This window comes from Xyrauchen texanus, chromosome 23 (assembly GCF_025860055.1).
Source record: "Xyrauchen texanus isolate HMW12.3.18 chromosome 23, RBS_HiC_50CHRs, whole genome shotgun sequence".
NCBI classification, from domain to species: domain Eukaryota; kingdom Metazoa; phylum Chordata; class Actinopteri; order Cypriniformes; family Catostomidae; genus Xyrauchen; species Xyrauchen texanus.
This window is the reverse complement of record NC_068298.1, coordinates 662,762-676,529: the sequence shown is the minus strand read 5'-3', so window position 1 is coordinate 676,529 and position 13,768 is coordinate 662,762. Positions and strand designations below refer to the sequence as shown.

The 13,768-nt window shown below is 47.3% G+C and overlaps 1 protein-coding gene across 2 annotated transcripts; it reads right to left on the bottom strand.

The window, feature by feature from the left end:
• Nucleotides 1-2,813: 2,813 nt before the first annotated feature.
• On the bottom strand, nt 2,814-9,443 carry LOC127663145 (macrophage mannose receptor 1-like). 2 transcript variants are annotated; one of them, XM_052154625.1, is made up of 5 exons: nt 9,306-9,443; nt 8,843-9,223; nt 8,311-8,658; nt 7,857-8,219; nt 2,814-3,294 (listed from the first exon to the last, which is right to left on the bottom strand). In XM_052154625.1, the coding sequence occupies exons 1-5, from the start codon at nt 9,340-9,342 to the stop codon at nt 3,290-3,292; spliced, it is 1,134 nt and encodes a 377-aa protein (XP_052010585.1). In that variant the 5' UTR covers nt 9,343-9,443; the 3' UTR covers nt 2,814-3,289. The 2 variants fall into 2 exon arrangements, with proteins under 2 accessions (XP_052010585.1, XP_052010586.1); XM_052154626.1 differs by having other exon boundaries at nt 7,857-8,126.
• Between the last annotated feature and the right edge of the window lie 4,325 nt (nt 9,444-13,768).

Sequence of the window (13,768 nt, the reverse complement as noted above, 5' to 3'; positions counted from 1 at the left end):
ACAAATCAAATATATATATATATGCAGACTATCACGCAGCGGACCATGCACCTACACGGGACAATTGCTAGGAAAGGGAGAGAGAAAATAGCAGCTTTGAAACAGATTACAAAACATTGGCTTAAACCCCCAGAACCCCCACAATTTCAAAGAGGGAGAGGAACGATTTAGGAAATATACCTAATGGAGAAAGAAATAATAAAAGTCTGGAATGTGAACATAAATGGGATTTGCTAAAAAGATTGTTTCCTTCAGATTCTTGATTTTACTTTTTTTGAACTTTCTACTTTATTTGACATAAAATATAACATGTAAATGAATGAATTATACATGTTGTTTATAGAATATGTTGTGAATGGTTATTCAAAATAACATTGTGGGGTTTTTATTTCTCTTTCTTGATGTACAATTTGTACAGTCTTTAGCCTGAAAACGAACAAATAAAAAGCATAAAAATGCTTCTATTGATTATTGAAAAGTGAACTCTTGGAATACTGTATGCAAAAAATGTTTTTGCAATAATAAGACGTATTTGTTCTTTTTATAAATAAGTATTTTGTGTACTGCACACTCCTGCAGGTGCACCAGGCCAAGGCACTTAAAGAGATGCATGAGAGTAGTCCTGACCGGAATTGATGCAGGAGTTGCGCTCGGTGACCAATCTCGCCCTCTGGGCGACGAAGGTCACGGCACGGTCTCCCTGGCAGGCAATGTCCACCTTGGTGGTCCAGGAATGCCAACTTTGGCTCAACCTGGTTGAGTCTAGAGTGGCCGACAAGGTTCTTTTCCTTGACACCCCCTTCTCCTAGGTTGGCCTGTTCGGCAACACCGTCAGAGACTGTCCCTGGCAGTTTTCGACTGTGAGGAAGCAGACGGAGTCTATCCAACACATCCTGCCCAGGCGCGGCTCTAGATCCCGCACCCCATCTGCTTATCGCCAAGGGCGTACTCCTGCAGAGACAACACCGGCTCCACCACAGCCCACCCCAACTGGCTGGCCCCGGCGTGGAGCCTCCCTCAGGAAGCAGACACCACCCGTCTCATGGCCGGACGCAGCCCAGGAAGTTATGTAGCTGCACGTCAGGAGCTGGTTAGGAGACCACTCCTTCCCCCGGTGGAGGGCTGGGTGGAGAATCTCTATTTTCCTTTTCTTTTGGTTTTGCCACATGCCCGATTGTTCCCTTGGTCCCCCTCGTGCAGAGCTTGGGGGCGTGGCTCGCACTCCTCAACTCATTGCGGTGGCTGAGCAGGACTGTCCGACTCGGCTATGTGATTCAGTTCACCAGGCACCCGCCCAGGTTCAATGGCGTTCGCGTCACGGCACAGACGTTGTGCAAGGTCATCTTAGTGGCCCCTTATTGGCCCACCTGTGGTGGTAGACACAATCACTCAGGCCAGGGCCCCTCAACGAGGTGCCTGTATGACCTGAAGTGGAATCTGTTCACTAAGTGGTGTTCTTCCCGACACGAAGACCCCCAGAGATCAGTGCTTTCCTTCCTGCAGGAGAGGTTGGAGGGGCGGCTGTCCCCCTCCACCTTGAAGGCGTATGTGGTCACTATATTGGCACATCACGATGCGGTGGACGGTAAGTATTTGGGGAAGCACAACTTGATCCTCAGGTTCCTGAGAGGCACAATGAGGTTAAACCCCACCTGGCCACACCTCGTTCCCGAGTGGAACCTCTCCATGGTCCTTCGGAGCCTACAGGGAGCTCCATTTGAGCTCCTAGAGTCAAGCTGAGCTAAAAGCACTCTCTTTGAAGACTGCCCTCGCCTCCATCAAGAGGGTAGGGGACCTGCACGCATTCTCTGTCAGCAAACCGGATTACTCTCACATCGTCTTGCGACCCCGACCGGGCTATGTGCCCAAGTTTCCCACAACAGCTTGGCTGCAAGCGCTGCCCCAGGAGGAGGCAGACCCAGCCTTAGCATTGCTGTGTCCGGTGTGTGCTTTGCACATCTATTTGGATCGCACGCAGAGCTTTAGAGGCTCCGATCAGCTCTTTATCTGCTTTGGTGGACAGCGATAGGGTAGCGCTGTCTCCAAACAGAGGATCGCTCACTGGGTCGTTGAAGCCATTGCTATGGCATATCACGGCCAGTGTGCCCATTCTACCAGGGGCGTAGCGGCCTCTTGGGCTATGACCAATGGTGCATCTTTAGTAGACACAACGTCGAGTGAGTGACAGAAGGGGAACGTTTCTAAACCACCCCCTGAAATGGCCAGGACCCTGTCTCGGCTCCTCGGTGCGAAACCTTAATGAGTGGCTGCATTTTCCCTCCTTTAAGTCCAGTGGAGTGGCACGCAAATTCGCCTTTTCTCAAAACATCAGAGATGAATGGCGCTTCCAAGAGTGACCCCTTGTGTCACTTCATCGACACAACATCTCGTTCCATCCATCAGGGAACGGAGGTTACGTTAGTAACCAAGAAGTTGAGGCAAACTAATCTAAAACTTACCTGACTAGCCACTGAATCCGGCTTCATGGTACAGGCCACTGTTTTGAAAACATTGTTTGTTTGTGCACTTCTATTCAGTGGTGCTGAAAATTACATTCAGTACTTCAGCTTTAAATGTTTCATACATTTTTAAAAGCATCTTCCTTAATTGTAGGCTGATTTGATGACTAATGTAAATGAGAAACAATCATGGACAGTCAGCGAATACAATATTTGATCTCATGTATTCTTAGCATTGAGAATCTGCTCTTGCTTGTCATCATTTAATCGACATGCTTGTAGAAATGACTAAAGTTTCCCTCTAGTGGTCATATTTCACACTGACACCAAAGTCTATTATAAGAGCATTTTTATTGATTTTAAGAACATACATTTAAACGCACATGAGAATCTGTTTATGAGCCCATTATTTTAAAGAGGGTCACAGTCAACTAAAGCCTCATTTCTAAAGGAATATGAATAAAGTGACCGACAGACATTTTAAAGTATATAATTGGGCAAAACAACACAAGAAAACAATCACTGACGTTCTGTCAAACATTATTAAACAGAGAGTCACGTTTACATTTTGGCACTAAATATTACCTCCAAAGTAAAATAGTAAAATCCAAATGAATTAGAGTTCAAATGTTTGTATCCATCATCTGAACCGCACGATTCATCTCAGGACTTCAAGAACAAAGAAATACTCACAGAAATAAATGGATACATTTACAAATGAATAAAGACAATAAAGTTTTAAGTGGAAATCAAACATGGTGAAATTTTGTTGCTCCAGAGTCGACAGGTGAGATGATGATGATGATGATGATGATGATGATGATGATGATTCAGTCTTCATTCAGAACATAAAGAGAAAGAAAAAACAGGTTTAAATATAACTAAAAAACATAAAAAAAACTACACACACACTCACACACACTCACAAACACACACTCACACACACTCACACACTCACACACTCACACACACTCTCTCTCTTAGTTGTCCATCGTGTACGATGATGACGCTTGATCCGGGGGTGGGGGTGGGAGGGGGGTGGGTTCAGCGACCTTGCCGCTGGTGCCACTTCTCGTGGGTGTGGAGTCCGATCCTTGAGCCACACACTCGTCCGCAGATGGAGCAGGAGAAACCAGATGCCAGGGGGGTACCAGCCACCCACTGGTGTCTCTTGATGCGCCTCTCGGATCGTCGATCTTGGTTGGTTTGGTGTATTTGAGAGACTGCAGTGGCACAGGTGACCTGCCAGGCAGATCTGTCGAGTGCCAGTGATTCAAGCTGTGTGAGGGGGATGTTGGCTCGCTTTAGGATGTCCCTGGTGTAGTCCTTAAAGCGCCGCTTTTGCCCTCCAGCAGACCGTTTTGCGTCCATTAGTTGACTGTAGAGGACTTGGCAGGACAGGCGGTGTTCAGGCATGCGTATGGTGTGCCCTATCCAGCGCAGATGTTTTTTGGCCACAGCTGCTTCCATACAGATTGAGTCAGTGTTGCTGAGGATGACTGTATGGGGAATTCGATCTTCCCAGGACAAACTGAGGATCTTCTGTAAGCAACGGATATGGAAGGCCTCTAGGTTGATGATGGAACACCGTTTATATGAAAACTGGGGGGTGTGGGGGCAGGGGTAGTGAGATGAGACATGACCTCGGTTTTTTGAATGTTGACCTGTAGGCCAAAGGATTGGGACAGACTGGATATTGTGTTAAGGGCATGCTGCATAGAGTCCGGGCTGTGAGCTAAGATGGCACAGTCATCAGCATACTGAAGCTCGCAGATTTGGCGGGTCTTTGTCTTTGTGCGGGCCTGGAGCCGACGTATGTTGAAGAGGCTTCCGTCAAGTCGGTATTCCACATGGACACCGACTTCATGTCCCATGACACGGTGGAAGAGGCAGGTGATGGCAGAGAGAAGGATGTTAAAGAGCACCGGAGCCAAGACACAGCCTTGCTTCACCCCAGCTTTTACCTCGAAGGACTCTGACTGGAGTTCTCCCGTGAGCACTCTGGCTTGCATCCCATCATGCAGCTGCTGTAGGATGCAGAGAAACTTGGGTGGTACCCCAAGTTTGGAGAGGTGTTTCCAGAGCAGTTCACGGTTGATGGTATCAAAAGCTTTGCTGAGGTCGATGAAGGCAACGTAAAGGTCTTTGTGGTGTTCTCGGCTCTTCTCCATCAGCTGCCTCAAGACAAAAACCATATCTGTCGTGGATCTGGTCTTCCGGAAGCCACACTGCGTTTCCGGAAGCACAGCTTCCGAGATGTGCTCAACCAGTCTGTTGAGCATGATCTTGGCCAGGACTTTCCCTGCGATGGAGAGCAGAGATATTCTGCGGCTGTTGCCACAGGCTGCTCGGTCTCCTTTCTGTTTGTAAATGACCACGATGTTAGCATCCTTCCAGTCCTGTGGGGGGGTCCCATGTTCCCAGATGTTTTGGATCAGGAGGTGCAGGCGACGCGTGAGGATGTATCCTCCGTGTTTGAAAACCTCTGCAGGGATTCCATCGGGTCCAGCGCTTTTGTTGTTCTTCAGCCCTGCAATGGCTTGCCTGAGTTCTGAGTAAAGTGGTGGGGTGTACAGGTGCATGGTAGGTGGCAGGTCTGGGAGATTATCCAGAATATGTGTGTTGACAGGGTTGATGTGGTTGAGGAGACTCTCAAAAAGAATCTCGTGGCGGTCCTTGAAAAGGATGGCGCCGTCAGCTGATCGGACTGGGGCAATCACCTGCTTCCTTGAATGTTGTTGCAGTCTGCCATGTTCTGGATTTCTCATGCCTTTTGCACCCACCAGGTGTCCTCCATAATTCTGAGGGCTCGCTGGGTTGCTGTTCTTGCAGCAAGGAAGGTAGTTTTAAGGGTGGGAGATCCTGGGCAGGACAGGAGAGCTTTGTGGGCCTCATGCTTGATTTTTAGGAGTGACTGTATCTCAGCTGAGTTACAGTCAAATCAGTCCTGATGGTGTTTCCTTGACTGGGCGAGTGCCTCTGAGGCTGCGCTATGAATAGCCTGGCGCAGTGCTGGCCAGTCGGTTAATTCCTCCGGGATCTTGTTGAGGTTTTCAGCAAGCAGCCGTCGGAGGTTGTCTTTGGTGGTGAGGCTATTCAGCGCTGTACAGTTGAGTTTCTTGTTTGGAGCTGTCCTCGGGCCACAGGGTTGAATGCTCATGAGTAGTTTGGATCTGACCATGAGGTGGTCAGTCCAGCACTCAGCTCCATGCATAACATGGGTGGTAAGGACATCTTGACGGTCCTTTTGACAGACAATCACGTAGTCAAGAAGATGCCAGTGTTTTGAGCGGGGGTGCTGCCAGGTGGTCTTAAGCCTGTTTTTCATCTGGAAGACGGTGTTAGTAATGACCAGCTGGTGCTCTGCACAGAGGGAGAGGAGTCTGAGCCCGTTGTGGTTCATTTTCCCCACACCATGCTGGCCAATGACTTTATTCCATACCAGGTGCTCCGTGCCCACTCTAGCATTGAAATCTCCCATGAGTATGAGCCTGTCTGTAGCCAGGGTTTTCTGTAAGATGGCATCAAGAGCTCTGTAGAAATCCTCTTTGATTTTGTGCTCGGCATCAAGAGTTGGAGCGTATGCACTGATGAGAGTGGCGAAGCGTTCCTTTGCCAGGGGAATGCGCCATGTCATCAGTCTTTCATTGATGCCGATGGGGGATTCCGGAATGCGCTGCAGCAGTTTAGACTTTACAGCAAAGCCAACTCCATGGTTATGACGAGTGCCTTCGGGGACCCCCTTCCAGAAGAAGGTGTACCCAGCACCAACCTCTGCCAGGGAGTCCTCCCCATGTAGTCTGGTCTCGCTGAGAGCTGCTATATCGATATTATATTTTGCGAGCTCCAGGGCCACCAGTGCTGTCCTGCGATGGAGCCTGCCAGGAGTTTCGACCAGGTCCAGCAGTGTGCGAACGTTCCACGGAGCAATGCTTAGCTTATTTTTCACTTTGATTTTTCGACCGCAAGGGGGGATGCTCCGACGGTTGCGGCTTACCGTCCGGAGTGTGGGAAGCAGACAATTTTTGGACCACCTTTTCCAGGTCCTTCCCCATCACAGAGGTGAGCAGTGTGGGGCTGCTCAGTCGCAGTGGAAGCTGCCGAAAAGACGCGCTGCTCCATCCCGCAGTCCTAGCGACCATCACTCCATTGCCGCCTGTTTGCATGGTTTGGCTAGACACTCCCAGCCACATCCTTGGCCTTTGCCCACCACCATTCCACATCGCCACAGGACTTTTGGGGGGGGGCAAGAAGCTTGCGCATAGGTGTGGATTAAGGTGATTGTGTGGTTGCGCAGACCTCACTCCCAACATCTTCACTCCTAACCAGATGACCTCCAGTGGCATGAGAGAACCCATGACGACCTTCGTCTGGCAGGAGTTGCAGGGGGCTGCCGGTGGTCCGGTCAGTTGGACTCCACCTGTGCCTGTCCCCAGGTGCAGGTTTGTCTTCGGGGTTTGCTCCCCTAGCCACTGTACCCTCCCAAGTTAACCCACGTGGCTTGGGGTTGCCCTCTTCCGCCTTGCCAGCCGTTGTGGTGGTTCTCACATCACCATCTTCCGCCTGCGCTGCCATTGGGGTCTTCGCTATTTACCCATAGCTGGGGCTTTTTACCCATAACTGGGACAGAGGTTGACGGGCATCAGGGCGTTTCCACTCAACGATGGGCCTGCATGCCGCGTCTCTGGGGCCCACTGCTGCTCCGAGATCCCATACAACTTAGCCTGGAACCTCAAGGGACCAGTTACCATGTGTGCCACGGGGAGGCGTGTACGAGATCTTGGCAATGGAGAGGCTATGTACCGGCTGAGGAGGCTTACACACTCGGCTCCACTTTTCACCCCTGAAAACAGAAGGCTATCCGGTGGCATTAGCTGAAAGCAGAGAGTGACAAGCAGAAGCAGCATGCAGCATGCACTAGCTTCAAGCACTACTACTCCAACACTGCTGCACTGACGCATCACATGCCCTGTGTGCCAAGACACACACACAACACTCACACACACACACACTCACACATGTTATGTTTCCATGTTTTATGGGGACTTTCCATAGACATAATGGTTTTTATACTGTACAAACTTTATATTCTATCCCCTAAACCTAACCCTACCCCTAAACCTAACCCTCACAGAAAACTTTCTGCATTTTTACATTTTCAAAAAACATAATTTAGCTGTTTTCCTCATGGGGACCGACAAAATGTCCCCACAAGGTGATTTTACTATCCTTATGGGGACATTTGGTCCCCACAAAGTGATAAATACACACACACACACACACTCACAAACACACACACACACTCTCACACACACACACTCTCACACACACACACACACACTCACAAACACACACACACACTCTCACACACACTCTCACACACACACAGTCTCGTACCTTGAGAGTTGGTGCAGATGAAGTTGAGTTTGTGAGTTTGAGGAAGACTGATCCATCGCTGATCTCCTCCAGACTGAACTGCTCCAACTCTCGGTCCATCACCGCAATCTTCCTGTCCTGTCCCGTGACCTGCAGCCCAGTTCTGATAACACACAACCTCCCCTCTCAACCAGATCCACATGTTCATGGCACAGTAGTGATGCAGACCCATCCACACCGCTGCAGTCGAGGCGTCTTTAACCACTTCCGTCACCTGATGCTGAATCTGCTCTGAGTGAACCGACACCAGATCCACATGATTCTCTCTGCAGTATCTCAGAGCTTCATTCCAACTCACATTCAATCTAATCAAAACCAGTTCATCTGGACACACAACAGACCACAATCTAGAGGTGAGATGGTAATATATGACACTTGCAGATGTTTAAAGCTAGTGAAATTCATCTCTACAAACCTTCATGACAAACAAACGGAGTCTTTATATCACAGTTCCTGTCATCCCATCGTCCACGTTCTGTCTTGACCCAAAGCTCTGCACAGTTTTCATTCCCCCCAACATTATCAGGAACACTTGTTCTCCAGTTTCTGAATGAAGATTCACTCTCATCGGACCATTCCCATGAGTCTCTGAACAGACCGATCCAGACTGCATTCATCCCTCCGTCAGTTCTGATCTTCTCAATCTGTGTATTCTCAGTCAGGTTCCTCACACTGACCAGATCTGTGTGATGATCTCTACAGAAACTCTGAGCGTTTCTCCAAATCACTGACTGATGAACAGGGATGTGTCCTTTACTGCTGTCTTTTTAACACAAGAAACATTTTCATTTACAATGATTAAAAGACTAATTAAATAATAAATGAACATTGTAAATTATAGTATTTCTCATTACTAACATTTTCCAAAACTAAAAGCAAATAAAACACTTACTGTATGTTTGATCGAAACAACATTTACACTCGTGTTCAGCACATAATTCACTCACCATTGTAACATATGAACCCTGTGAGTTGTGTGCTGTGAGTACAATTATAATCACACCATTCTCCAGTATTCATATTACTACAGTCTTCATCTTCATTTGGTTGTCCATGTGCCCAGTTACGATACTGTGAATCACTTCCTGTGTAGAACGCTGGGTCACCCAGAGACCACTTCCACGTCTTAATGTTTGTCTTGTGCAGTCCGATCCAGACAAACTGAACCTGATCATCATTCACACTCTTCAGCAGCTCTTCAATGTCGTTCTTGTTGTTGATGGTGACCAGATCTGTGTAATTCTCTCTGCAGTATCTCTGAGCTTCAGACCAGCTCAACTTCTGATTCACAAAGTGATACTGACGTGAAACACATTCACTGAAAACAGCTGAGAAGAGCAAAATATCAGGACAAACTCACAATTCACAGGATGAGACTGATTCCCATAGAAAAGACAAACACACACTCACCTGAGAGAAGAAGAGCGATCGATGTATTTCCCTCCATTTCTGAGTAAAGAACAGGTGTGCTTTAATAAAGATCAGGAGAGTTTCTCTTACTCTAGTCGTGTCTGTTTCATTCTGGATCTGTTCTTCAATCAAGTGTGCGTGTGACTTTATTGTGTTTCTTCCTCTAAACAAATGACTCTTTCCTCTGATGATGACCTGCAGGCACGTGTATGTGTGAGTTCATTATGTTAAAGCCGAATCTCAGGTTGCTTGATTTGAATATGATATAATGATTGTGAATGTGTTTGTGTTTTTATCAACAATAAAATTCAAAACATCAGCAGTTAGTCATCAGGTAACCTCATGGTCAAACAGGGATATAATAACAATGCAAAACTCCCTAATTTGTGTATTTCCTCCTAAAGTATCCCCACATCACCTACAGTTTGTGTGGACAGTCCTCATGGGGAAAACACTTCACATGTATAAAATAATGTCTTTATGAACATGTAAAGTGTGCTTGTGTGAGGGTTAGGATTAACATGTAAAATTGTGACGCTGCCAGTCTGTCATTGTGACGTTGTGGCAATGTTATGGATCAATAGTAGTGTGTTGTAACCTGTTGGTAATTTTAGCTTTTAAATGCGGTAGATTAACTTAATTTATGTCCCCATTGTCACGATTCACTGTTGTCTGCCCTGTGTTTTGCCCCTGTCATCTGTTCCCCATGGACTACACTTCCCATAGTTCCTGTGTTTACTCCTTTATTTTGTACTTTGTTAATGTTATTAAAAAAATGTAAGCTGCATTTAGATCCGGCTCCTGTGACCTCCTTCCTTGTAACAGAACAACTGTCCTCCCGAAATGGATCTCGCAGCGCCCTTCATTCAGCTGACCCAAAGGAATATTCCCGTCTCTTTTGTGTCCTTGCCAAATGCACAGACTTTTCCGACTCAACCCTGAAGTCCATGTACTCAACCGGATTCATCGCACACCAGTGGAGGGAGTTGCCGTCTACAGGAGACTATACTTGGGAGGAATACGTGAGTTTAACTTAAAAAAAAAAACTTGATACAGAGGATCCTCCTCTTCCTACCCTGAACCCGGTTTCCAAGCCTCCCACGCCCAAGTCTGCTCCACGCCATGTCAGAGCCCTGTCCGGGTCTATTCCATCCCATGTCACAGCCACGCCCGAGTCTGCTCCATGCCACGTCACAGCCACGCCTGAGTCTGCTCCATGCCATGCCACGCCCGAGTCTGCTCCATGCCATGCCACGCCCGAGTCTGCTCCATGCCATGCCACGCCCGAGTCTGCTCCATGCCATGCCACGCCTGAGTCTGCTCCATGCCATGCCACGCCTGAGTCTGCTCCATGCCATGCAACACCCGAGTCTGCTCCATGCCATGCAATGCCCAAGTCTGCTCCATGCCATGCAACGCCCGAGTCTGCTCCATGCCATGCCACGACCGAGTCTGCTCCATGCCACGCCCGAGTCTGCTCCACATCACAGCCACGCCCGAGTCTGCTCCATGCCATGCCACGACCGAGTCTGCTCCATGCCACGCCCGAGTCTGCTCCACATCACAGCCACGCCCGAGTCTGCTCCATGCCATGTCACCCTCCGATGCAGCAGCGTGCAGAGAAGGGAGAAAGCCGCTGGAATGTGCCGAAGAATCCAACAGCAATGCTCTAGAGGTGAGTGGAACAGTAGTGAATTTCTCAGCTCGCTGATCACACAACCGCTCGGCTCCAAAGAAAGAATCTGACTGAACAGATGCACGATCCCCACCTTTGTACCCCTATGTCCGGGGGCGGGACATGCAAATTCTGTTCTCTAATTTTTCATTGGCTTTTTCTCATATTCAGAGGTAGCCGAGGTTCTCGAAAGAAGCCCCTAGTGTGTCCTCTAGTGTCACTACAATCGACACAATGTCCAGTGAGTGACAGATGGAGAACAATAACGGCAATATAAAAAACGCAAAACGAGAATTTAATAATAATGATGAAATAAAAAGCCTAAGAAAGCAGCAGCACACACATACTTACAGATACAATCTTTGGGAATCTTGAAGCTGCGACACTGTTATAAAATACTCTGAAGTCAATAATATTAGTAAACATGTAAGAATGACATTGCGATCGGTACACATTTGATCCATTAAAGCAGGACAGAAAATATTCCCACGCATTACAGCAGGTAAACAACGTCTCCAAACAGTTAAAAAACCATGAGGAGCGATTTCACGCCGCTGCTGGAAACCTGTTGCACTCGCTTCCTGCTTCTCCAACACTCGCGCCACAGCCGCACCATCTTCCTGAGCTTACAGACATGATGGAAACACGCAAGGACGAATGACGTATGCCTGCTATTTCATACCTAATCCGTCCCGACAGCTTTAAATAAAGATCTCTGTTGTAGGCGTACCATAGTGAATGGCGGGGTAAGGCAAAAACATGCACATTAATGACATTTTATTCATTTCTAACAATTTTTTTTTACATAGTGCAGCTTGGTGTGGTGGTGGTGTAGTGGTCTAAGCACATAACTGGTAATCTGGTAATCAGAAGGACGTTGGTTCGAGCCCCACAGTCACCACCATTGTGTTTGTATAAAAGCATCTGCCAAATGCATAAATGTAAATGTAAATTCAGACCAGTCAAAAGACCAAAACAAGGAATGCAAACAAGTCTCAAACTCGTGGACAACAGTCCCTCACATACAAAAAGAATAAAGAAACAAAATGCACGTGTGGCATGTTTATTCGGATCCGGAATAATGTTCTAAAGGAAAGTGTTGATGTGTCACATTTGCATTTATGCATTTGGCAGACGCTTTTATCCAAAGTGACTTACAGTGCACTTATTACAGGGACAATCCCCCCGGAGCAACCTGGAGTTAAGTGTCTTACTCAAGGACACAATGGTGGTGACTGTGGGGATCAAACCAGCAGACACACACATACAGACACACACACACATACAGACCATAAAGACACACACACACACATACAGAAACAAAGTGTGTTAGACACACACACACAGAAACAAAATGTGTCAGTTACACACACATTAACACTGTATACACAAAAGCACACACTGACACTGTATACACACACGCACACACTAACACTGTATACACACACTGACACTGTATACACACACGCACACTGACACTGTATACACGCACGCACGCACACACTGACACTGTATACACACACTAACACAATATACACAAGTGCACACACTGACAGTGTATACACACGCAGATACTGACACTGTATACATGCACGCACACACTAACACTGTATACACACACGCACACACTGACACTGTATACAGAAGCACACACTAACACTGTATACACACTGACACTGTATACACACACACACACACACATTGACACTGTATACACGCACGCACACACTGACACTGTATACACGCCGCACACACTGACACTGTATACACACACACACGCACACACTGACAGTGTATATACACGCACACATTGACACTGTATACACGCACGCACACACCGACACTGTAGACAGAAGCACACACTGACACTGTATACACGGACAAACACACTGACACTGTATAAACGCACGCACACACTGACACTGAATACAGAAGCACGCACTGACACTGTATACAGAAGCACACACAGACACTGTATACAGAAGCACACACAGACACTGTATACACACACACTAATACAGTATACAAGCACGCACACACTGACACTGTATACAGAAGCACACACAGACACTGAATACAGAAGCACACACAGACACTGTATATACACACACACTAATACAGTATACAAGCACGCACACACTGACACTGTATACACGCACAAACACACTAACACTGTATACACGCACGCACACACTGACACTGAATACAGAAGCACACACAGACACCGTATACGCACGCACACACTAACACTGTATACACGCACGCACGCACACACTGACACTGTATACGCACACACTGACACTGTATACACACACACTAACACTGTATACACACACACTAACACTGTATACACGCACACACTAACACTGTATACACGCACACACTAACACTGTATACACACATGCACATACTGACACTGTATACACTTACGCACAGACTGACAATGTATACACACACACACACACACACACGCACACACTAACACTGTATACACGCACACACTGACACTGTATACACACGCACACACTAACACTGTATACACACACTGACACTGTATACACACACACTAACACTGTATAAACACACACGCACACACTGACACTGTATACACACACACGCACACACACTGACACTGTATACACACACACTAACACTGTATACACACACACACACTGACACTGTATACACACACACACTAACACTGTATACACACACGCACACACTAACACTGTATGCACACACTGACACTGTATGCACACACTGACACTGTATACATGCACACACTGAC

Bases quoted from the DNA above. Each gene is read 5' to 3' on its own strand.
- LOC127663145 (XM_052154625.1), bottom strand. From the start codon at position 9,342: ATGGAGGGAAATACATCGATCGCTCTTCTTCTCTCAG. The intron at 9,224-9,305 runs GTGAGTGTGTGT...TGCTCTTCTCAG, and splicing joins GATCGCTCTTCTTCTCTCAG to CTGTTTTCAGTGAATGTGTT. The intron at 8,659-8,842 runs GTGAGTGAATTA...TGTGTTAAAAAG, and splicing joins AGGGTTCATATGTTACAATG to ACAGCAGTAAAGGACACATC.